The sequence below is a fragment of the Drosophila subobscura genome, chromosome J (genome assembly GCF_008121235.1).
Source record: "Drosophila subobscura isolate 14011-0131.10 chromosome J, UCBerk_Dsub_1.0, whole genome shotgun sequence".
Classification (NCBI taxonomy): Eukaryota; Metazoa; Arthropoda; class Insecta; order Diptera; family Drosophilidae; genus Drosophila; species Drosophila subobscura.
In genome coordinates this window covers 20,677,097-20,703,325 of record NC_048532.1, presented here as the reverse complement: position 1 = coordinate 20,703,325, position 26,229 = coordinate 20,677,097, and the positions used below count along the sequence as shown (strand labels likewise).

General features: G+C 45.9%; 2 protein-coding genes across 3 annotated transcripts in view; both read left to right on the top strand.

Annotated features, from left to right (window-relative positions):
- The window catches only part of LOC117893058 (bifunctional heparan sulfate N-deacetylase/N-sulfotransferase), a 57,379-nt gene extending 44,910 nt beyond the window's left edge, over nt 1-12,469 (top strand). Inside the window, exons 4-6 of the mRNA XM_034799459.1 lie at nt 7,603-9,496; nt 9,856-10,208; nt 11,089-12,469. Coding sequence (XP_034655350.1) covers nt 7,603-9,496; nt 9,856-10,208; nt 11,089-11,191 — 2,350 coding nt within the window. The 3' untranslated portion in view covers nt 11,192-12,469. The remainder of the gene's footprint in view (nt 1-7,602; nt 9,497-9,855; nt 10,209-11,088) is intronic.
- An 817-nt stretch (nt 12,470-13,286) lies between these two features.
- LOC117893061 (calcium uniporter protein, mitochondrial) overlaps nt 13,287-26,229 on the top strand; it is a 43,892-nt gene continuing 30,949 nt past the window's right edge. The window contains exons 1-3 of one of the 2 annotated variants that reach the window (XM_034799461.1): nt 13,287-13,743; nt 14,086-14,339; nt 25,915-26,032. In XM_034799461.1, the coding sequence (XP_034655352.1) occupies nt 14,229-14,339; nt 25,915-26,032 (229 nt within the window). In that variant the 5' untranslated portion in view covers nt 13,287-13,743; nt 14,086-14,228. The remainder of the gene's footprint in view (nt 13,744-14,085; nt 14,340-25,914; nt 26,033-26,229) is intronic. The other variant, XM_034799462.1, reaches the window with a different exon arrangement.

Sequence of the window (26,229 nt, the reverse complement as noted above, 5' to 3'; positions counted from 1 at the left end):
CCAATTAGCCGCCAGTTCAGGCTTTCGGGCCAATTGATTGATTGCCAGCAGTCGAGGCACCCAAACCCAGAACAGACTACCGATGATGCTGCTGCCGCCAGAGACAAATGGCAGAGAGTCGAGAGAGTCGAGTGCTGCTGCCGCCAAATGTTGTGCATACAAATCGACTGCCAAGAGCCGCCACTGCCGCCGCCGGGAAGCATGCAAAGTTTTGGCCAAAGTTTTTACGCCCGAATTGGCGGCCATTTGCTGGCGTGTGTCCTGCGTTCTCCTGGCCAGCCTCCAAAGGCAGAGAGCATTAACACACACCGAAAACTTTCTGCCACTTTTGGCGGCAGCGGCAGTGGCAGCGGCAGCATCTAATGCGCCGTGAAATTCGAATGGAATTTTCTTTGGTAATTACGCGGCCCCAAAGCAAAGATCCTGCTCCTGTTCTGCGCCGCACTCCAGCCAGCTAATGTTCGTGGAGTTGGAGCCTCGTAAGTCGTTTATTAAATTGCCATTTATAATGTGCACTCGGGGGGCTGGCTGACTCTTGGCTCTCCATGCATTATGCGCGTAATAGCTACTTAACCTTATTTTCAATTTTTGATTTGGCTTTTTGTGCCACGCCACGCCAATCGCTCTAGCTGGCATCGGCATCAGTCAGTGGCGTGGCGTGGCATAGCCCAAAAGTGAAGTCAAGTCAGGCGGCAGAGCACGAGGCACGCGGCGGGCAGGAAGTCATCAGCAGCCTTGTTATCATGGCCCGCCTCCCACTGCTGCGGCAGGATCTCTCTGCATGTGTGTGTGGCAGTGGGTGTGGCTGTGCGCCTGAATAATGTAGCACGCTTTGTGGCTGCTCAGCTCCCTCCATCCAAAAACTGCGCTCATCCTTTCGCTTATGCCAAGCGCTGATTGCGCCACTGGGAGCCAGCGAACTTTTTTTTTAAAACGCGAAAAGGCGCAAAACGAAAAATGAGCAGCACCCAGAGAGATTCCCTTCCACCAGACACATGGCAAACGCCATAAACAGCCACCACAATTGGAAGACTGCCATGGCAGCAGACAGGCAGCCAGCCAGCTAGGAACTGCTTTTTGGCCATCGAATGGGTTGGGCTTGGAGGCTTCCTTCCCCTTGGCTGCCTTTCTAGCTGGAAGCTGCCGGAGCTGCCATCGCTTTTCTCGTCATAATCACACCCTTTTTCGCCTTTAGTCGCCCCAATGTTTACTTTAATAATGCCGCGGACAATTTTTATTTTCAATTTTGCCGCACAAGTCAATGGAGTTTAAACAAACCACCAGGCTGCCTGTCACAATGGGTGCCAGGCGACCAAAGGACATGGCACTGTGGAATTATGCAAGGGTGAAAATGGAGTTTTTATTGAGTGTATAAATATTAAACCATTTTAGTTGCTGCAAATTGCCAGAAGATATTCTGTTCATCCCATTGAAACTCGTTTGTTTTTTTAGTCACAGTTTTAAGCAACAAAAGTAGAACTTTCCCTAACAAAAAAAGAAAAGAATAAGTAGGAATTATTTAATAATCGAATTCCTAATATTTAAATTACATGCCAAACATTTCCAAGTGCATTACCTTAAATATTTATTGCATTTCAAGAGGATTTCCATTCTTTGTTTTGCTCCTTTTTCCACAATTTGTTTACCTCCAAAAATTGAATTTATATTGAAAATTGTGCCATGGCAATGCTTAACCCCTGGCCACCCCTTAATTGTGCCACATTGCAACCCATTTACCTTTCAACAATTAGAAATTCCTCAAAATCTGAATGCAATGCTCATGAAAGTGCGTAAAAATGGTTCATGGAAATGCTGTGCTCTCCTCCACTGTTTCGGGGGCGACACAATGGCCATACGATATAGTCCCTGAATGTATGTGTATTTGTGTGTGTATATATAATGCCGTTATGGCCCCACACATATGTGTATGGTCTTTATATTAACCCAGCAGCTACCTACCCCCTTTGGGCCCCTGTGTGCGCTGTTTTGTGTGTAAATATGAGCGCAAAAAAATAAGAAGGAAAATATTTGTGCTCCAGCGCTTGTGGCACGTGACGCGGCAGTTGGCTGGCTGGCTGCCGTTGCCGTTGCTGCCACACAGAGATTGTTCCCACTGCCACCTTGCAACCTCTGGATGTGCCTCCGCCTTTCATGGGCATCCCCCTGCTCCTCCTCCCCTCATGTTTTCCTGTGACAAGTTGGCTTTTTGCCTGCTTTCTGCTGCTTCCCTCTTGCTCTCGCTCTCGCTCGTTGTTGTGTCGCTTGTTGTTAGACGACTATTTTGCTCCTTTCTTTTCTATTTTTTCCAACAAATTGGTTATTTTATTGAATTACTCAAGCAGCAGGAGGCAGCCACCGCCAGCCACGCCTCTGCTGTGTGTGTGTGTGTGTGTGTGTCCCCTGTCCCTGCCCCGAGTCTGCACTCGTGTCGTCTATCGTCTGGGGTTGCGTGATTATATTGGCCTAAACAGGCGATGACTATGGCCATGGCTGAGGCGAGAGGAGCTGGCGAGTCGCGTTCAGCGACTTTAAGGACATTGCCATTGCGTGTTTCTTGCTCCCTGCCCCTTCCCTTCCCTTCCCTCTCCCTCTCCCTCTTGCTATCTTGCTGCTCCTCCTCTCTTGGAGTATATATTTCCCAGTGACTTAAGTAGTTTGGCCGCGTATAATAAATTTTCTAGTTTAAACTCATTTATTGCCCATGCGACTAAGGATGAAAGAATGAATTGCTGTCGGTGAAGGGATAAGAGCGAGGGGCGGGGTCTACTCCTCCCACACGATGCCCCCCATAATGGCCATTTGTTGTATAATTTTCACATTGTTTAGTGTCGAGTGTGCTCCGAAGAGAAGAAAGTAACGAAGTAACTTCCTCCGCGGTCTCGCGAGGGTCTCTTATTTATGATATACTCGGAAGGGGTTTCCCCCATACGTTGGGGGTACTCCCGTATCGGCTGCACAAACGTGATTTAACAGGAGGGGATGTGGCTGTGGGCGTGTGTTAATTACGCTTGAAAATTATAGGCCATGGGGAAAATGGCTTAATATGTGGCAGCGGCAGCAATTTAATTGGAAATTGCGTGTACGCACAGGCAGAGCGAGTGCCTTGAGGCGGAGGCTTAAAGGATTCTCTGATTACATTGAGGTCCGCCTCATCGCTGATGGAAATCAATCGCTGGGGCCGAGGCAACTTTGCCTTCCAACTAATTGGAGGGCAGCTGTGTCTGCTGCACATCTAATCAAATAATCAGAGCAGGGCCTTGGCTTACGAGTATTCCCCTGCTAATTGCATCATTAATCACACAGCCCAAGAGGCAGGGGAAAGGTAGGGTTCCTTATGGCCAAGGATCACAGCAACTGAATGAACGCCGCAGGGCAACGAAAAAGTCCAAGACGCGGGTCGAAAAGAGGAGCCATTCGGAGCCTCAAAGAGCAGATATAAATAGCCCAAAAAAGATGGCAGACTGTGCCTCAAAAAGCAGCCCAAAAAGGTGGCTGGACATGGGTCGCAAAAAGGTGCAAAAGACACATTAGACGGGCTCTAAGACATGACCAAATAAATATTGTGGATGGAGTTCTTCTTCGCTTAAGGAAAGGTTTCCTATCACACTGCAGGATCTGCTCTGTTTGTGGCAAACACACGCCCTGCAGCTTAATTTCCTGAAGCAAATATCAACAGGGAACGGCGGGGTTTGGGGCACAGATGCCGGCACTGAAGATGTAGCCGCCCCCAAAGCGCTCTAATGAAATTACAACACACGATGGGAGCTCCCTGGGAGCATACTCCGGGTGTTGTTTACGCCGGAAAGGCGCGGAAGAGAGGGGAGAGACACGAGACGCCGTGTAAGCCAAAGTGGCAGTGGGGAAGTCAACTAAAACTAAGCTCATTTAATGCGTTGCATAAGCGACAAGCGGAGTAGCACCTTCCACTCCACACGCGACCTATCCCACACCTCCACACCCCCCACCGACGACACGGGGAATCCTAGAAACAACAACACACACACACAGGCACAAACAAACAAACAAACAGGCAGAGAGACAGACAGACAGACGGACAGACAGAGAGACGGGGAGAAAGCAGCGTGCAACTACGAGCAGGAAACATCCAACAACTACAAACGGGAAATAGAAAGAAAAATTATAGTTTGCTGTGAGTGAAACTGCAGATACCCTGAAAGAAGTGGCAGGACTTGGACTATGACTGATATGTGAAGCAATTGGAGGCTTTGGCAGCTGCAATTTAGATCAAAGTTAGCCAAGACTATTGTAAAATCGAACTGGAACAAGTTTAACGCAAAAAATATTATAGTTAATATAAAAATATACTCGAAATAATATTTTGAGGGTATAAGAATGGATTTTTGAATGCATTTCTTCTACGATGGGAGGCAAAAACTTCCTCTTGTGTGAAGTGGGATTGCTATAATGAAATATACTGTTCATTACTATTCAAAAATCAGAAGAATGCAAGAAATGCTTGCCTCTCCTCATAGCAAACACCTCTCCAAGTTCCTCCAAACACTAAATTCATGAAAAGTGTGTGTCAAACAGCCAGAGAGAGAGTAGAGTGGAGACTGCGTGGAAGGAGCAGCAAGCTCGCTCGCTAACGCCAGGCATTTTACACTTTTACGTTTTACGTTTATCCCGAGGATAATTTAACACCCCATACAAATGCAAACAAATGAGCGGCAGACACTCAGCGGCACACTGAATCGCATAAGTGTGTGCACGGCTCAGCGTACGATTGTACGACGTGTGAGAAAAGAAAACAACAGCAACCCCAACATTTATTTACTTGCAAGTAATACCCGGTAATGGGTTTTTAAGGCAAATCCTCTGCGGGCCTGTAAATGAACTTCAACCTACGTCTCCCGCTGTTGCCTCCCTCTGGCTCTTTCGCTGGCAATTAAATTTCAAATAAAAACACACACACACACACACACATGCAAATATGCATGGTGGGGCAGGGAAAGGGGCGGGAAACGTGTCATTATATAGTTAATTAAACAAACATTTTGTGCAAATAAAACGCTTTAATTAATGCTCTTAGCAGAGGACTTTCACTTTAAAGCCAGTTCACCGCACAACGCTGCGCACCCTTTGCATTTCCCATTTTCCCCGCCTCTATCTTGTCCTTCTTGAACACCTGAAAAGTATGCAATGAACATTCTCCACGCTACTCTGCGGATCATTTGCATGAAGCGGTGGAGAGCATGCTGGACTTGGCTGTGGGTTTGTCCTTGCAGATTTTATATCAAAAGAATACCTGAAAGGGAATCTCTTGCGCTGTAGATGGTGGCTCCAAAAAGATTGCATTGGTTCTCTGCATAAAGAAGAATAAATTAATAAGAAAAGGGTTTCCGAGGCAGAAAATTGCATATGAAATTGGTAGCTGAAAGGTAGCTCTCTATTCCGAATACTTCAAGCTATTCCCAGTTCCCAATTTGTAAGGGCACTCACCCCATCTTTTCACTTAATCTTCCCTCAATTTCCTTAGTCCCCTCATTAGAGTTTCCTTTCCCATAACTTCCCATGGACACTCCTCAAACTGCCCCCAAAAAAACCCTCTCCCTAGGGTAACTCCCTCGTCGACTCTCTCTCTCTGTACGAAGCATTTACATTCCCTGCGCTTTTATAGAATTTCGCCATTTTCTTGTTTTTTACACATTGTCCAGAAAGCTGTCGTTGAGCGTGCGATTTTTCAATATCCTGGTGTGTGCGCGCAACATAAATGACCATTTTTGACGGGGCTTTCTGGCAGAGTTCGACCCCCGTAACCCCTCGTGACACCCCCGTTGCCATGGGGTGACACATGGTCTCGTGTTGACGCGCCATAAAATATGCAATGCATGCAGTATGTCAGCGTTTTACCCCACTCCCCAGCAGCCAGTAGCCAGCAGCCTCACCTTCTGCCGAATGGTTGCCTCTCTCCCTGCCGCCTCCACGGACTGCCAGTCAGCTCTCATAACTCAGAAAAAGACTCGTGTGGGGGAGGGGGAGGGCATTGGTGGAAGGCCAAAAGTCATTTCGTTTTTTGTCAGGCCCATCGCACAAAACTATCAATAATATGCCACACCCTCGGCCCACCCACACGCCACATGCCAGGGCAAGTGGCACGCGGCGGCATCAGATGGGTTCAGATGGAGCACCACATTCGGGCACACATAAACTGTTTTGCTTTATGACTTTTATATGCAGCGGCAGTTGCAGCTGCAGTTGCAGCTGTGGACGGAGGCAGGATTCTGTGGGGGCGCCTGCAAATATTTTTAATATGCTTCGTCGATGGCTTCGGCATCGGCAGCAACAAAAAATGTTTACAATGGCAGCAGCCACGCTACGTATACGTAACCTTTCCGCTATTTATTTTTTAGCATTCCGTTTCGGTTGGGTTTTTACGGCACACGGCTGAAGCGCCGCTTGGCATATTGAATAAGGTTTTTGTAGCTGTTGCTGATCGCTGAATTTTGGCATCGGTTTTGGTTTTTGGGTTTTTGGTTTCTGTTTTTGTTTAGCTTTAAAGTCCGCTAAATGGCGGGTATACAGGATGCATGATGCAGGATGCAGGCAGGAAAAACCAAAGCCAAAACCGACATTTGGCATACATCTACCCATACGCACGTGTGTGTGTTTGTGTGGGCTTATACGTGCTTGTGTGTGTGTGAGTGTGTGCAATGTATCCACAGACACGGGCTGTGGCATGGGGTAGACAACATGAAATTCAATCAATTGGAAATTCCATATCAGTGGAAATATTTTAATATTTATGCAAAATATTTACGCACGAACCAAAGCATTCGGGCCAGCCGATGCGGCAGCAGCCAGGCACTGGGGGACCACATTTAGGGGGCAGTGGGAGGAGTGCTCGCATGAGGAAAACAGAAATAATAGTAATAATAATATTGAAATTGATTTTATTTATAAGGCCATTCAATATTTATGCAGAATGCTCTCAATGTAATTATTGCCGAGGTTTTTGCGCCGAGGGGCCACTTCTTTTGCCCTCTCTCTCTCTGTCCAGTATGTAAATTGCAAGTGAATATGCCACAAAGCGTGGCACATGGAGTGTGCGGTGACTGGTGACTGAAATATGAATATTAATGAATGATTTTTTGGGTGCTTCGCTTCGCTGTAAATTATGGCAGCTGTTAAAGTCAGGCACTCGGATTTATATTGCTGGAGCTCTCAGTCATTCATTGTCTCTGCTTTTGTGACAGAACAATCTATTCTTAAAGAGTGGGAAATCCCCACTGCCAAGTGCGTGTGTGTCACGGCAAACAGCTTCTGACAGCCGCATGTCAAATGCAGCCTCGTAAGGAGTAAGAGCGGGAGAGAGAGGGATATTGGATATGCTGCCGTCTCATTTATCCGCACACACCCTCAATGAATGTCACACGTTTGACAGCTCCATTCTCTTGACATCCCTGTCTAACCCGTATTTGCTTCCTCTCGCTCTCACTCTTTTGACAGTTATTGAGCGTAGATGTGTCAACGGTGTGGAATGAATAAGTGAGGTTAAGACTAGCAGAAGAGGGAACTAGAATTATAACTGTGAATCTAGATATCTATAACTAAAGTCTCTTCTTTTCCCTCTCCTTTTTGCAGATACAAAATCGAAGTGGCCGGCAAGAGTCTCCCGGTGCTCACGAATCTCGACAAGGGGCGCTATGGCGTGATTGTGTTTGAGAATCTGGACAAGTACCTCAACATGGACAAGTGGAATCGGGAGCTGCTCGACAAGTACTGTCGCGAGTATGCCGTTGGCATTGTGGGCTTTCTGAGTCCCAGCGAAGAGACTTTGGTGGGGGCACAGCTGCGGGATTTCCCACTGTTTGTCAACACGAACCTGCGGCTTCGTGATGCAAGCTTGAATCCCGGATCCTCTGTGCTGCGACTGACGCGTGCGGGGGAGACCGCATGGGGAGCCCTGCCCGGCGATGATTGGGCGGTGTTTCAGCACAATCACAGCACCTACGAGCCCGTGGAGTGGGCACAGCGGAACACGAACGAGTATCCGGCGGATAGTGTGGGGCAGGTGCAGCTGCCACTGACGACAGTGCTGCAGGATCGCGGGCACTTGGACGGCATCCAGCGGGTGCTCTTCGGGAGCAGCCTGCGCTTCTGGCTGCATCGCTTGGTGTTCCTCGACGCGCTCAGTTACTTGAGTCACGGACAGCTGAGCCTCAACCTGGAGCGGATGATTCTCGTGGACATCGACGACATCTTTGTGGGCGAGAAGGGCACGCGCCTGCGGCCCGACGATGTGCGTGCTCTGGTGGCCACGCAAAAGAACATTGCAGCCATGGTGCCGGGCTTCAAGTTCAATCTCGGGTTCTCGGGCAAGTACTACCACCATGGGACGCGGGAGGAGAATCTCGGCGATGATTTCCTGCTGCAGAATGTCCAGGAATTCAATTGGTTCTCGCACATGTGGAAGCACCAGCAGCCGCATCTCTACGACAATCTCACGCTCCTTATGGCCGAGATGCACCTGAACTACGCCTTTGCCATGGACCACAATATACCCACCGATTCGGGATACTCCATCTCGCCGCACCACTCCGGCGTCTATCCCGCCCACGAGCTGCTCTACGTGGCCTGGAAGAAGGTGTGGAACGTGAAGGTCACCTCCACCGAGGAGTATCCGCACCTGCGGCCAGCGAGGCTGCGGCGTGGGTTCATCCACAGGAACATAATGGTGCTGCCGCGGCAGACCTGTGGCCTGTTCACCCACACGATGTACATCGATCGGTATCCCGGGGGCAGGGACAAGCTGGACGAGTCGATACAGGGCGGCGAGCTCTTCCAGACGATCGTCTACAATCCGATCAACATCTTCATGACGCACATGTCGAACTATGGCTCGGATCGGCTCGCTCTCTACACATTCCAGTCGGTGATCAAGTTCCTGCAGTGCTGGACGAACCTGAAGCTGGCCTCGGCACCGCCCATCCAGCTGGCGGAGATGTACTTCCAGCTGCACCCCGAGGAGGTGGATCCCGTGTGGGGCAACCCCTGCGACGATGCGCGACACAAGAAGATCTGGTCCAAGACCAAGAACTGTGACTCGCTGCCCAAGTTCCTGGTCATTGGACCCCAGAAGACGGGCACCACCGCCCTCTACACATTCCTCTCGATGCACGGCAGCATCGCGAGCAACATTGCCTCCCCCGACACCTTCGAGGAGGTGCAGTTCTTCAATGGCAACAACTACTATCGCGGCCTCGACTGGTACATGGACTTCTTTCCCTCGGGCGAGACAATGGCCATGCCCAACAGCAGCTCCCCGACGCCCACGCAGCTGGGCAGCCCGCGCTACATGTTCGAGAAGAGTGCCACGTACTTTGACGGCGAGGCAGTGCCCAAGCGGACGCATGCCCTGCTGCCACATGCCAAGATTGTGACGATTCTGATATCGCCAGCCAAGAGGGCGTACTCCTGGTACCAGCACCAGCGGGCGCATGGCGATGTGATAGCCAATAATTATAGTTTCTATCAGGTAAGAAGTGATTCAAAATCGAACTCCCAAGAGCAACACACACAAAAATGCATTCCAGGCTTACCTCAAAAAACAAATCGAGAGAAACAAAAATAACAAAGAAAATGAATGAAATTTTCGGTTTTAATTTGAGTTTCGTTGGCAAACAACATGCCACACATGCAGCAGAGCTGCTGTGGCAAGTGGGGGCACATTTCATTTGAATTCCAATTGCGGATTGCATTTCTATTTGCACCCACCCACACGAGGCACATGCCACAGATTGCTCCGACAGCTTCGACAGCTCAGCCTCAGACATGTGTTCTCCTTACTGATGCTGATGCTGATTCTGATCCTTCTTTCTACCACTCTCCTCATAGGTCATAACGGCAAGTGACTCGGCACCGAGGGCCCTCAAGGATCTGAGGAATCGTTGCCTCAATCCGGGGAAATATGCCCAGCACTTGGAGCACTGGCTGGCCTACTACCCCGCCCAGCAGGTGCACATCATCGATGGGGACCAGCTCCGCCTGAATCCCATCGATGTGATGAACGAGCTGCAGCGCTTCCTCAAAGTCCAGCCGCTGCTCGATTATTCAAATCATCTGCGCTACGACGTGAAGAAGGGCTTCTACTGCCAGGCGCTCAACGAGAAGCGCAATAAATGCCTCGGCAAATCGAAGGGACGCCAGTACCCGACGATGGATGAGCGCAGCGGCAAGCTGTTGCAGCGGTGAGTAAAATCGAACAAATGCCCCATTCGACAGCTGGAGGAGGAGCAGAAAAAACGACACACACACAAAAAAGGCAGTAACAAAAGGGGGTGGAATGGGATGGTATGGGATGGACCCTTTGCTTTTCCGTTTCCAGTTGCCAGTTGTCAGATGTTTTTTTCCTGTTTGCTCCGTAGGTGTGAGGAGTGTGATTTGGGGCAGACACGAGGAGTTGGAGGAGTTTTTTGAGGGGGGAGTGGAGAGATGCTGCGTTGCTGCTGCTGCTGCTGCTTTGAGTGAAGGATTAATGAACACATATGGGTGGCTCCTGGCTCCAACTCTCTCTCTCTCTCTCCTGGTTGCCTTTTTTTCTGCTTTTGGAGGCGGGGAAAAGGGATGTGAAATGTGGCACTTTGCGGCCGCTAAAAGTGCACTTTGCTGTACTGCGATTTCGGTGTGCCAGCTGTCAGCTGACAGGGGAAACGATTTGCTGGAGGACACACGGAGGACACTTCTGGGGCGACAACATGCGAGACATGCGACGAGGTGGACAGATGAACTACTTTGTGAGGCATTCAACGGCACTAAATGGGCAAAATATATTACAGCAGTAGGAGGAGGTGGTAGATGGTCGAAGGAGAATAATAGTTGTGCGACTGAGTGGGTGAAACCAGTAATAGTAGTGCCAGAAGCCCTAGGAATATGACTGGGTTCGAGTGTACGTCTATGAATAGATAACAGTTTATGAAAGATTTAAGCTCCAGCCTTTGACTCTTCTCTTCCGAGAGAGAAACCGCGAAATTTGAAATTCTAATTCCTGTTGAAAGCTTCTTCACTTGTCTGGCAAAAACGCCACTCATCCAGCCAATGGTTTTCCTCTGTTCCCCCCCTGCCCTGTAGATACTATCTGAATCACAATACGGCGCTGGTGAAGCTGCTGAAGAAGCTCGGCTCGCGGCCCATTCCTCAGTGGCTCAAGGAGGACCTGTCGACGGGCACGTGATAGCAGCTGTTTGGCGGAGGAGGAGGATACGCAGGCAGCGGCGCAGGAGGCATAAAGTATCGCAAAATGCGGGCAAAACTCAGGAAACAGTTGCATTGGCTGCACCTGGCAGTGGCGGCGGAGGCGGAGGCGGAGGCGGCGCCCAAAGAGAGCAGCAGCCACGAGGACAGCGGCGCCAGTTGGCAGCAGCGACGTCGACGCCACAACTGATGGCAGACGCAAAAAGGAAAACAAATCTGGGAAAGGGAACGGGAAAGGGAAAGCCACCATAAAATATAAGATGAAAAAAGTTACATAATTAGTTAGTCGGCGCTTTTAAAATGCATAAATCTTTTTGTTTGTTGCTATTGCAGCTAATTAATGTCACTGCTGCAGTTGTCAGTGGCAAGTTTGTACGATACATGCACACATACATAGGTATGCGTGTGCGTGTGCGTGTGTGTGTGCAAATCTGTTGTGTAAATATGACCCGAGCGCGTGCATTATAAATTATCATAAATAACATTCGGAATATGAGGCGGAGAGAGTGTGGCATCATGAATATAAATAATGCATAAATGCGCTTTGTTAGTTGTTTAATGTTTAATGTAAATCATTATTATTAATATTATTATTAGTTGCTAAACGCAACTAATTAAGTTTTATGTGTGCATATCGTGTGTATTTTATGATTTCTGTACTTTGTTGTTACCTCAGAGACTCCACACACACACACACACACACACACACACGCAGACAGACAGCATTTCGACGCTTGAATGCATCCTAAAGACTCAAATCAAAAGCACCTTTTACTTCTGCATGCTATCCATGGACACTCTCTACTCTCTACTCGACTCTACTCTTATCTGTAACTGTAAAAGCCATGCCAAAACTGTGACGGGATCCTTTGCCCCAAAGGGAGCCAACGAGTGCTACAAACACCCTACCAACACACATACTTATCTACATTTAGGATTTGTAGTTGTTAGAGATAAGGATAAGGCTGCTCTAACCCATAAGTGTAGTTGTAAAATGTTTTAAGCCTAAGCTACTCACTCACTCCATGCAAAGCAGCGCCATGCATGCCACGCTTGCACCATGCAGCAGCAGCATGAAATGTGCGAGTAAAACTGTAAAGCTCTAGTTGGTAGTCCCTTAAGTACCCTAAGCACTAAGCAAAGCTCTATTGTATAGTTGGATATATGCGTATCTAGGTTATATGAGAACTAGTTCAAGTTTAGATTGGTAATGCGACAATAATAAAACGCCGAACATTATTGCAAGTGTAAAATGGAATACCACGAGAGACATCTCAAGTTTTTTTTTTGTCATCTTGTCAAGTGGCGCCTCTATGGGCGGCGGGTAAAACTTGCTTAATTTTACATTGCATTTAAACTCTACATTTTGTGTGGCGCCATCACTAAGGGACAAACTCAACTGCTTCTGGCGACGTCTTGCAGTTGTCTCACTTTATGAGCCATCTGTCGCTGGCCATAGTGTGGCCTGTTAAGGTAGCATGTAATTGTTAGATTACTTTTAAAATTGAACATTTCCAAGCTACGCCACCTAGAGTTTAGTTTTTCTGTTATTCACAAATTATAACATACACACATGCTATAAACCTCTCTGTCTAGCTACATCCTGATTTTCATTGCAATAATGTATGGACTTCTATTCCCACTTTTCTATGCTTTTGTAAGTAATTCAATAAAAGGCAGTGCTGAAGGCTAGCTAATTATGCACACTATTGAAAGAGGAATCGGATAAAATAAGAGCTGCACTGCAGAATGTCGTAACCTGTTAGAAATTGTAAAAAGAATATCAAAATCGAGACAATGTGATTTTCAGCGGAATATAGTCTATTTAGAAAATGAGAAGGTATATTTCGGTATCTTGGAGTTAGTCGGTGTATTTTATCGATAGCTCTGCGGTCACACTGCTCGTTCTCTTTCGTTTTTTCGCTCTCTCCCGCAACGCATAAATGAGTCTTTCTCTCCAATTGTCGAAAATGGCCCATTCACAATATTGACCGACGAAAATTGCCAATTCACAATGGAAGCTTTTTGTTATTGTTTTTTATCTTTGCTACGACTAAACAACCGTTAGAAAGCTTTCATCCGCCGTAGACAACGCAACTCAGTCGCTCTTACTAGCGTTAGTAAAAGTTCCGCGCGCGACTTTAGACTTAAGTGTTTACGTCTGGTTTTTCTCCAAAAGCACATGCAATTATCTATTTGAAATCGAGTGAATAATAGATATAGCACGTGCAAACAGGTACTTGATAATTAGCGACAACTTCGAGTCGAGAAAACGTCGTCGCGTGTGCAAAAAGAGTGTGCCGGTGTCCGGGTCGTGGGCGAAGAGAGTGCCAAAGAGAAGAGAAAAGCCGAAAAGCCGCCTTGTTAATAATTAAGTGCAATAAGTTTTAGCCGGTCCTATATTCATAGTTCGAGTGATAATCGTTGTGCGGTTGTTGTTTTGTGCGTTCTGAGTATGTTCAGAGTTTAAAAGAAAAGTGAAACAACTCCGGGAAGAGTCGCTGCCCTTTCGTTTGCCCACAGCCCAAACCGGTAATTCTCTCCTCCATTGTCATTCCACCTTTTTGGCGCTCGCTTTCGATGTTGTTGTTGTTGCTGCTGCTTGTTGCATTGCTGTGCAGCCATTGACATTGAAATTAAATACATTTGTTCAAGTGCTCAAACTAAATGTAGAGTCAAATATTTGTATTATTATCGAATTCAATTATGTGTAAATTCGTACGGCTTTTGGAACAGAATTCAAAGAATGATTAAATTTAACGTGAAAATAGGATCGTATTTTTTTTGTTTCTCTTACCAACAACATCGGAATTCCGTGTCGAGTTCGTGGAATAACAGTTACTCTTACTCATTTCCCCTTTAACCCACTCGCAGTGTTTTTGTGATTCACTCAACTTCCCCCCCTCCCCAACAAACGTATTGCTGTGTCAAGCTGTCCATCCACCCACCATCACCCCCTCGAAGTGCGCTTGTTTTTGTAGTGTAGTGTAGTGTAGTGTAATCGGACGGAAGGAAACATGTCCAGAAACGGCGCTGCCGTGGTGAGCGCCTTCCGCCTCCTCCTGCGTCCCTCGGGTGTCAGTCGGCATCGAGGCCTGCGTTTGGCCCCTGTGACGGCCTTTGCTCTGGTAAGTGTAAAACAAAAAATTAAAACAATTCGAATAATATACAGACAAAGGCATACCCTACGCTCCGGGGGAGCAGCTGTTGCAGGCCTCCATAGGCGGGTGTATTGGAATTTATAAAAATATACTCACTCTACATACAAACAGATGTAGATAGATATGTAGGGAGATGCTCCCCTCGTGCGTTCGTTGGATATGCTTTTGAGTGTGTGTCTGCGCTGTGGCACATGTTTTATTTGAAATTATTAAAATTTATGCAAAGAACCAGTCTGAAACAAACAGTCAAGCATACATAAGTAGATATGTACATACATATGAATATGTACACGCACTTTGTAGTTGCTTTATTTCTTTCTTTCGGTCTCTCAGTCTGTTTGTCGTTCTTCTTTGAACATGTGCGGCCCGGACCGCTGTTCTCTTCGCAATCTGCTTGCACTCGCTCTCTTCTTGTCTGAGTCAAACTTCAGTTAAACTTTAACTCTCTTTCTGACTTCGCTTTGGCGCTCTCTTCGAGTGAAATTGCATGAGTTACTATGTAGTTATGTTGTTTTATGGCACCTGCGCGTCGGCACCTCTCCTCCCCCGCTCCGTAGACTCTGGGCAAAGGTGAAGAAAAAGACATGAAATAAAACAGCTGTCAAAAATGTTTATCATGGAATTAAGAAGAATGACAGTGATGGAATGGGTGTTGTGGGCCTGAGAGAGTTAATAGATGAGTGATTACTGTTTTTCGCTACCGCGAGAGAACACTTTCCTCTCACAGCAGGTCAGGCTTGAAATTGAGTAAATTGTTGAATTTCTCGCGTCGAAATGAATGAATCATTCAATAATGATGCTGGGAGTGTGATGCCTCTAGTATAACTGTGGTAATTAAAGCTTATCAGCTCTAATACTTCTGATTGTACGCGAATGAATCAGCGAAAGAAACGTAGCTGGGAGAATCAAAAGGCAAAGCAAGAATACAACTGTTTTTCCTCTCAGATTTCGCTTTACATGACAGAGTCGAATTGCATACGAAATGATTAAATTCTCCGTTGTTTTGGCGTTGGAGAGAGGCAGAGAGGCCGAACAAGCCGGCGCGAACGTTTTTTGTTGCTCTGCCTATTATGACAGAGAGCGTAGGAGAGCACCGGCAAACAGAAGAAAGTGCGACAGGGAGGGAGTGCAAAGATAGCGGCGCCTGCTCCTCCCTCCACTGCTACGCTCTTCACGTCATTTTGGGGAGACATTGTAGCGGGATTATATACCTTTCAGCATTTGCACAAATGTACATACATATGTATGTATGTACATAGTATGTATGTGTGTGTCAATTTGCATTTGCTTTTTGCTCTCTTTTTAACTGATTAAAGTGAACAAAAGCAGCATTGATTGTGAAGAACACACAAAAAGCACTCATACTCTCATTCGAGTCAAAAGTTTACTCAACTTTTTGACACGTTTTTGGCCCTTGGACTTCAACCGTCTCTCAACCACACAGCTTGCACTTCCTCTTTCGGATAAAATGACTGAAGATTGAGGGGGATATTGAGATAAAACATTATTTATTGCCTGCCCTTTAGAAGAATCTCTCTTAAATTGAATTCTTGATATAAAGTTTGCAGAACATTCTTCATAGTTTTCGTTCTTTAAACTCCAATTTCTAAAGTTATCTGGTTGGAGGAAGATCGCTTCATATTTTCAATTTTTTTTTAACTTTCGTCACAAAATAAAGTCACGGGGATGCCAACGAATTTCCGCTCTTTCTCTTCGGCACAAGAAAACTTTTATTGGCGCCACTCGGTCTGCCACACAATACTCACACACGGCGGAATGTGTTTGTGTGTGTGCAGCATCTCACTCACTGTTGTACCCCTCTCTCCATGCTCCCCTCATGGGTATCCACTCCCCGCTCTGTGTCCGCCCAATTCGACAGACACTTCCCTTTTCAATGCGGATTTGGCTTGCGCTCGGATTTTGGATTTTTGCTCTATTTGTCTGGGCTTTTGTAGGGCGCTGGGGCGTGGCTGTTGCTACATATGTACATATGTATGTGATCATCCCCTCCCTCTGACTTTCTCTCTCTGTTTCTGTAAACAATTATTTTTGGCCCCAAAGGGAACAAAAGGATGGCGTAGCAATCAATTGATATTTGATGAAATATTCGAGCACGAGTGCAATGATTCAGGCTTTGGAGTCCTGCTTTATTTCTGTGTATGTTTCGGCAGTGAATAAGCCGCATCCATGCAAACGGAACAACTATGCGACATTTATGCAAATGGAAATATGTACATCATTCATACACCCGTTTGGAAGGAAACACACCCATTTCATTTATATGCCACACTGCCACTGCCACTGCCGCTGCAGGTTGGAACTTAATGCGGCGAAAGGTCAGGCTTAAAGCGGCAGATTAAACCACGAGTGTGTGTAGTGTATTTGGTATGATATGTGGGTCAGTTTTTCCACGTCGCCACTCATTAAATCAGGCTTAGTATGTGATACTTGAAATTCAGTTTTCAGCTGCAGTTCTGCTCCTCTTCCCGGCTTGGCTTTTCCTCTATTTAAGAGTCGTTCTTACTCGCTTTCCCATTTAGTTTCGTTCGTACTCGCATGTGCTAAGCTGAAGAGCTTTCTGCTGCTCAAGCGCTCCATTAAAATCAGTTTCTGGCCACTTGTCGCCGACTAATTCCCCGAGGAAAAGCCAAAGTTTGTTCAAGAATTAGTTGGATTGTTAAAGGCTTTTCCTATCTTTCGACTTGAGCCCTGGGCCTGGGCCTTGACTTGTGCTAATCTGCGACGACGAGTGCTATCAAACATTGTTTGATCAACAAATTTCTGCAACCATTTGGCAGAGTCACCTTACAGGCCGACCACCCGCAAGGCGGCTAACATACGACCTAACCCCCAGACAAGCACCAGGAAAAGCCGCAGAAAATCTGCATATAATGGGTGGGGATTTAGCGAGAAGCCCACCCACGCCCCCTTGGGTTGGGGGCTTGCCAACTTGTGCACGTTTTCGCACATTTATCAGTGACTGCGAAATCTTTTGCGCAGAACCCAAAAGCTGAATTTGCTTTGCCACAAAATATTTGCATATGGAAGAAGGATATGCTCTCTCCCTCTCCCATCCCATCCCATCCCATCGCTTTCCATTCCATTCCCTTCCTGTCCTTCCTTGCCGTAGACTGCTGCAAGATTATATGCGTAATTAATGCTATCGTATGCAGGATACTATCGTACGATGAGGGGCTAATTGGGCCTGCTGCTGCTGCTGCCAGAGGCTGGAGGCGTTGGGGTGGCAGGGGGTCGTAAACTAGCGAAGACCTCATTAGGGTCCTCGTCGACGGCAGCGAAGGAGCCTGCTTCATCAGCAGAAAACTTAAAGTTATGCCTGTGGAAATTGCTGGCATAACCCGCGGCTCGTAATAATATTTTAGCTGACAAATGGCTGGATGGGAAAGGCGGCCATAAAATTCGACAGAGTATCTGTGGCTTGTACGCAGGCGGGCTCTATGTTCATGAGCTGAGGAGAGGCAACGAACAGCCGACACGCTGAAGGACATTGCCAAGCAACTATCCATGCAACTATTATCGCTGCTTATCTGGCACTTTCGTGTACATTCTGTTAAATATATATACCGTTTAGCCCTCGCGTGTTATGGCCATCACTGCACTTGACTTTGGCTTTAAGCCCACACTCCTACACAGCCAACCACTCCCACACACACACTCACTCGTACTCCTATCGCGTTTCATTGAATGCCACGCTTTGATGTTTATCTAATGACTATTGGCTGGCAGCCACTAGTACCATGCCACTTGCTGCACGTGTATCTATTAGATCCAACGACACGCTCGCTCCCTCCCACATTCTCCTTCTGTAATCTGCATACTTACTGTAAGCATCAGCAGGGGGCAGTACTTCCCACTCTTTGTCCCTCCCTTCACTCCCGAATTTATTCATTCTTTATCAAGCTTTCTGTTTGCGGCCACAGCACTTAGGCTGCTGCTCTCTGATACCCCACGCTTATCAGCGGAACGATTGCTGAATGGATTCTATACATATATATTTCGGTAACCCACTTTTTCGCACTGATAAGTGACAAAAGAATCTGCACAAATAAATTGCTTGTTAAATCGCAATTCAATTTAAAATTTCTGAAGTGCTGCGCTCGTTGGTGAACCCCTAAAATACATTCCAACCCCAACGCATTTTATTTACATATTTTTGGGTGAGCAACTGCTGAAAGAGGAGAAATTCCACTGTATATTTTATCGTTTTTAGGGCCATATTTATGCACTCTTTATTCACATATGTAAAGGGGGGCATAATCACTGCGTGCAGACACTGATTTCAAGTCAATATATTGTACTTTACATTGCCATAATCATGCCGCAAAGTGGCTGTGGGCAAACACCAATTTCAAGTGGTTTTTAATTTCTATGGTAAATATTTGGGGTCAGAACTCCGGCCGGGGACAATACTTACAGAGGATAGGATACCAATCTTTGAACAAATTTCGAGTAACAATTTAAGGGCTAAACAAAAGGGCGAGAGGGAGAGAGAGAGGCCTGAGAGCCGTGAACCGCATAAAAGGTTCCATTATTAATTCAGGCCATGTCTGAGGCACTCTCCGAGTGAGCTCCCCGTGTTCCCAGTGGCATCCAAGAGTGTCAGCTGCTGCTGCTCCTCCAGCTCTTTGGGTGAAAATTCTCCTATTATATGCAAATTTGTGGTCCCATCCACAAGCGGCAAGCGGCAGGCACAAACTTGCGCCACACAGAAAATGAGCAACATAAATTCTGTGTCTGCTCTTCCCCAGGAGAGGGTTTGCTTAATATCCACTTAAGCCTGTCATACAGTTTGCCAGCGCGGATCTCGGGTGCGGATACTTCTGATGACAAATAAAGTAGCTTTAAAATAATTTCCACCATTTTTCCACAGATTTAAATGTCGAATGAAATGATGGCCACTGTTTTCCGCAGATTGAAGTGGCAAAACTTGTTCCATGATTGAAATGTTGATGGCTGGAATGACTGACAGTTTTTTTGATTTTTTGTAGAAATATTTTACAAATATTTCACTCCATTTGCATGTCCAGTCCATAAATGCGCTGCCAACATTCCCCGTTCAAAATATTTCCACTTTTTTGCTGTTGTCCTTTTTACACATAAAGTGTCTGAATTATGTGCCGCTTTCATGCGGCGAAGCGCAGCTTGCCTCGTTGGGTCCTGGGTCCCGAGTCCTGTCGTCGCGTGGAGTCTCCCTTTTCTGTCGCCTGCTAATTAGATCGCGAGTTTACGAGGCTGCCCCCGCGGCCTTTTCTCTCTGATAATCATTTGGGCGTGTCGCCGCAATTTTGGGCATTTTTTGTGTGTTTTTGTGGGAATTCATTTTATCGCTTTTTGTGAGTGTTAATTATATTAAAATTAAAATTAAAATTACAACGCGACTGAAGGCGGGTAAGGGAAGAACGTGTGCTGCTGAAAATCGCTCATGCATGTGGCCAAGTGGCTCTCATAGAGAAACACTCACATTCGTGTGCCACAACATGGGGCATGCTATTTTGCATGGCAGAGAAGCGGGCCAAGGGCCAAAGGGCTCTGCCTTTTCAAGAAGATGGCAGCTGGATTTTCCGCTTTTCCTGCCAGGCAAAAGGCGTATTTTTGTTAGGTAAGAAAAACAATTTCTTGAGAGAAGGGCGGAAGAAAGTGCCCAAAGGGGAATGGGTGTTGCCTTTGTGCAGAAGATTTTCTTTTTGGAGCGTGGAAACTGACAGGAAAGTGAAGTCTTCTTCTAATTAAAGCTGACCGGGCTATGCCCGCTTCTAGGCCTCCTCCTTGACTTGCCTCAGTCTTTCCATTAGCCATTCCCTTTGCCCTCTTCGAGGCTGCTTTCCTTTGAGCTAATGAGCCATTATTTTGAGTGAGTAATGCAATTACTGTCTGCGTTTTTATGTGGTGGGTTTTCCTTCGCCTCTCGTCTCTCACATCACACACGAAATCCACTCGCATTCCATTGGAGGATATCCTTTGCTCCATTTTCTGGCTATTTTATGTTGGAGCTTCCGTATTGAAGCGCGCTTGAATTGGTTGAAGCTTTTAGTGGCCCCAGTTTGTTGTACACTCTTAACCTGCTGCGGGCAGGTGCACAGCACATCTCTCTCTCTCTCTCTCTCTCTCTCTGGCTCTGAATATGGGAATATTTGTAATTGAAATTCGTTTCGAGGTGGATGTGTGAATAAGAATTTGCACAGCCCCTCTGGGGCATCTCCCTTTTCCAATTACTATTAAAGCATTAATTAACTTGCATTTTCCATGAGGTTTTTGGGTTAATTAATGGAATTTCTTTTACTTTTCCCCCTACTATTCCCTATGTAGCTGAATCAATGTATGAAAATGCCATAAATGTGCACGCCTCATAAGGCATTCCATTATCAAAATTGGCTAAAACAGGAAATTCCTCGACATTATGCACACGCATTGAAGTCAGTGTTGAGGCCTCTCCCCCCACAAACAATTCCCACAGCGGGCATTTAAACAGAAGTAAAACATTTATAAATGCTGCCATAAAACACACACACACACACACACACACACACAGTTTTCCGGAAGAAGGAGCGGAGAGAAGGAGAGAATGTTAGAGCATGAAATGGCCCAAAACAAGCAAACATTTCGAGACATTCGATGTTTGTGGGAATAGCAAAAGTTTTCTCCTGCAGTTGGAGGAAGGTGGGAAGATCTTCCTCTTAGCCATTTTTGTATTTGTCTTCGGCTGAGTGTGTGTCTATGTGTTTGCACTCATTCTTTATGGCCTTAACTCCTGTCTATCTTTTTGGCCATTTAGGCAATATGTTAGCCCATATCCCTACGCTCTCTCTCCAGTATTTTGTTGCCTCTATACTGCCTTCTCTTCTGTCGCTGCACTTGTCTCTTTTCGAATGTGTCTCCGAGTTCTATCAAAATTATGATAAAAACGACAAATTGTGGCAGCTTTTTCATGTGAAAAATGTCTATTTCTATTTATTTCGGGCCTTTCGCTGTGTGTGTATCTATCGATATATGTATGTGTACACCCGCAGCACATACTAATTTTAGTCCATAGTCGTCTGTCTGGCTTTTGCCGGTTCTTCTCTTGCTTTTATCTAGTTTTTAAATTTTTGTTTTTGCTCTCTTTTTTCTGTGTGTGTGGGAATGTCGGATGATTTTTGATAGTCGTCGTTCCATATCTCTCTCGACTGTTTCTGTGTCTCTCTATACTTATTCCTCTTCTTGTTTATCCGATTTCCTGGGGATACACTTTGCACGGGGCGGTTATTATGGGTTCTAATGAGATTTTGCGAACGGATAAAGGGAAGAATTTTTGTGATTTTTCGTTTTTGAATTTCTGCTGTCATGCAGATCTCTCCTATAATTTAAATGCATTCTGTTTTCAGTCGAATTTGTTTGTTGACTTGGAACATTCATCGAAAAGGTAACATTTAAGAGTAGCTGCAGCTTCGCTTTACCCCAAAATCCCTGGTTCCTTTCATCATTTATTCTGTGGTTTTTTGCACAACTAAATATTTACTTTTTGCAGAAAAATCTGTGCTGAGTGTGTGTGTGTGTGTGTGTGTTTATTTTCTGGCATTTCTATTTACTGTGAAAATCAAAAGGAAAATCAAATCAGAAACCAAAGAACAGAACGCAGACATTTCGATGTTGGTTTCTGGCTGCTGCTGCGTGGCATGTGGCTAATTTATTAGTTCTCTTACGCTACACTGCTTTTCCTTTGGCTATTTTCCTTCCTTTCTTTCCCTTCTTTCAGTTTTTTCGTTTTTCCTATATTTATAGAAAATATCCGAAATTATTGACGTGTCGTGAGATCTGTTTTCATGCTATTTTTCACTTTTCGCTGCTGCGTCCTTCGAGAAAGTTCCTCCTGCTGCTTATTCGCAATCATCGAAGGATGTTTGCTCTCCTTCGAAGCATCGCTCATCAATTGCTTTCCCTCGCAGTCATCGCTTTTCCCTCGCTAATCTCATTTTCAGCGTTTTCTGTTTATTGTTTTCCATGATTCATTGCCAAATAATAAATGAGAAAGGAATTCCCTTTCTTTTTATGAGCTATTAAATGTCTGTCTGCTTAGACCTCACGCGAGTGAGAGAGAGCAGAATCTTCCTTGAATGGCTTTCCCTCAAAAGTAATTTTTGTTGACAAATGGAATTCATTATTCCACTTGCTCCTTTGCCCAACGAGGCGCTCATTCAGTCGGTCTTTGTTGACAATCGAAAGGGGGCGAAAACATGAACAGCTTTGTCGCTTAAGAACGTGTTTTCCACTTGGGTTTCCCCCTTGGTTCCCCTGTGGATCCCAAGGAATGTGCAGCAGCACTTGACACGAGACTTTGTTGAAGGAAAGAACAAAGGAGCATCACCTACGCAAAGGAGGAGCTCTCTATCTCTTCTGTTATCTCCCGACTCGTGCATGGGGTTCTGTTCTGTTCTGTGAGAGCTTCTGCTTGGGGTTCGCATTGCTTCAGGCTCCTGTTGCCTGTCTCCTATTTCCCCACTGGCTTGAGTTCTCCAAACTAAGTTTTAAATGCTGATGGCGCCCTTAAATATTTAGTTTTTATTAATTTGCTGCATTTTCATGCTTTTAATTTGGAGCACAAGCTGAAAGCAAAGTTTTGTTGGAGTCTTTGAATGGCAAAAGCATTCCAAATAGAGGAGACTCACACTCTCCCTCTCTCCAAACAGTTTAGAGTGCAAAACTTTTATGCAAATTTCACTTTTAATTCTCTTTCGGGGGGTTGGGAGAGTTTTCAGTTTAGATTTTGATATGAAAAAGATTTGAGCAACAACCAGAGACAGTGACATTTCCATGGAAGACTCTGTCTCTCTCTCTCTCTATCTGTGTTTATTGTTATGGCCTGGCCTAAAGCATGGCTCTGCCCCTGCCCACTCCCCACTCTCCATTACGAATGCTTTTGTCCTGTCAGCTATCTCTCTCTCGCTCCCTTCATTCGGTCTCTGTTTGCTCTATGAGCATTCTGAGTGTTTTTTTAGGCCTGGTACTCCGCACGTGGCCACATTGTCGGCCTCATTAAGAGCCAATTGCTGCAACATGTCCCACAGACGACTGCGAGGCTGTCTGCCACTGCCAATGCCACTGCCACTTCGTTTTGAGGCTAAAGTTGCCCCAAAATACAAATTAACTTGAAATGATTTGACTCTAGAGTTGCGAGGCGTTGTCCCTTCCAGTTTCGCACTACTTGCTGCTGTGGCAGCAACACACAAGCGAACAGCAGGTGTAATTTATGAAATTACATTTTCATTTTCCCCCACACCCCGCCGGAAAGTCGGCAGAAGAAAAGCCGAGCTGGCCCAAAGGTTATCCTCCCGCAGGAGCGGCGGCTGCGATTTCAATTTATTTGGACAATCATAAAAACTTTTGAGGCCTTGTGACAAGCAGTGTGGCAAGCAGCGCGGCTCCTCTGCTGTCGGAGCTTGTTAAATTTATGCCCCGCCTAATTTTTCATTTGGGTTCTTGGCTGCCTTTTGGGGGGTGCAACTTTTTAACATTTGATGCTCCACCGACAGACGGCTCGTCCCGGGCCATAACTTTTGCACCCAGGGAAACTCGGCATGGAAACTCGATTTGCGGCAGAGCTCTCCATGAGGGATTTGTGTATGCGTTTGGGGAGGGGAAAACTTTATTCTCTCGCAATTTGTGCAACTGTTTTGCCATTCCGTTCCGTTCTGTCACTGCTGTCATTGCACTGGCGGATGGACAGGCTGCCTGCTGGCTGCTGGCTGCTGGCGAGTCCATCAATAATGCGCGGCCAACAAATCAGAAAAGTTTTTGGTGTGGCAAATATCTGTCATAGATATAGAGGGGGACTTGGGCAAGGGACAACAACTGTGGATTCCCTGCCATTTGCTATTTAAATTTCAATTACTCCCTGGGTAACATTTGATTTTGCTTCAATCTTTCCAGGGCATAGCCCGGGTGCAGGGGAGCACATTTTGAATTGCCATTTGAATTATTGAAACGCTTGATTGGAGGAGGGGGAATAGGGCCAGAGCGTGAAATCCAATCAGAGAAAAAGTTACAGCAAACATGTGGGGAAGGCAGCATAGAAGGGATACACATTCGAACATGCATCGATGTGGCAGGGGTTTTGGGTAGGTTCCTACAGAAGGGGGAAGTACATATTTACACACCTATGGGAAAGGTTTTCAAGGGTCGAAGGGATACCTAAGGGATCTGTGGGCATGCCAGCTGCTTCTATGGGTGCAAAGAACGTTCAACATGCGCTTTAATATCTATCTTTATAAATCTGTATACACAGATGGGAAAACGGTCTGTGAACACAGCCACCGACACACATTCACAGCTGCAGCCCAAAATTATGCACTGAATTTTTATATTTTCAAGCATAATCTGTAGCAAACGAGGGTGGATTGAAAATGTATTGAGAATTTAAGAAATTTTAAAGAGAAATAAATAAAATTTCTGCTCACCTTTTCATGCTTTTCGAATTGAATTCTTGAAGTATTTATTCATCAATTGACTCCAGCAGAAGCTTGTCAATCAGCAACTGTAAATGCAGAAAAAACTGTTTTTAATGGCACTTCAGGAATATTTATTTTCTCCCCATAGTTCAATGCTGTTTTCTTTATTTTTTTGGAGAAATTAATCATAAAATTGGCAGCATCTGTGAGTTGCGAAACTGCGAGAGTGGAAATCCTCAAAATGAAATCTCTTCTTGTCAGATTTGCTCGTACCTTTTTTTTCCTTCAACGTAATTCAATCATTAAGTTGGCTTCAGATGCGAAACTTGAGTATCGTCCTGCTCTGCAGCCTGTCGGGCTATCCTGCTACAACCCGTAAAAACAGGCCTCCAGATCAGTTCCCTCCATCGCATCCTCCTGCGTTCGGGGCTGGCAAAAAACAGTTACAGTTTCGATTTCCGTTTTTTCCCATTCCGAATTTCCAGTTTTCCCCCAGGTGTGTGTGGCAGATTACTCATACGCAAGGTTGAACGAGGAGCCAAAAGATACTCGCAAACATAAAAACAGGTTGATGAAGAAAATTGACGTGGAAAAGTCTCTGCAGAGACACAGAGACAGGAACGAAGGCCTTTATGTGGGGTTAACCTCACATTCCATGCCATCCTCCCCTCAACAATAACTGTATTTACGCTCTTCAGTTTTTCCATTCTCTGCCAAGGCACATCCCCCTGCCGTGTCCTCCTGCTTGTTGTTGTTCTCGTTATGTGAAGCACGTGATTTCACTTGGGAGCATTTTAACTTAATTAGGAAACAGGACTGAAAAGCGCTGAAACATGCAACGAAAGAGGAGGACATCAACAGGAGGCAGGCGACACTCCCACACACCGCCAACAAAGGGGGAGGCTCTGGGGGGAGTGTTTCCATAAGGATACGCCACCAACTGATGGGCGGATTATAAATTTCCCTCCAGGCTTTTCCGTTTGGGTTTTATTTTGTATTTTTTGGTTGGATCTTTGGCGCAACATTTAAGCCAGAATCAATAGTGCGCAACGGTTTAATTTTCATATTCATTAATGTTAATCTTTGGCAACTTTTTGCAGCACTTGCGGCCTTGCGGCGGCCATGAGCTGCAGCAACACAGAACTTTCGCTGCCACAACGTCGGATGATGACGGGAAGCATCCACTCGACAAACATAAAACGCAACTGGAAACAGGAGGTGAGTGTTGTCCTGGGGCAGAGATCGGGCGGGGGAAGCGAAAGGGATACTTTGTAAATATTTTGCTTTAATTTGGAGAGGCGAAATTGACTGGCAATCGGGAATGAAAATTGTGGGGAGATCAATCACTTTGCATTTCCACGAACTGTCGCAGGTTTAGAGGGCAATCATGCCAAGGAAGAAGTTAAAGTTCAAGA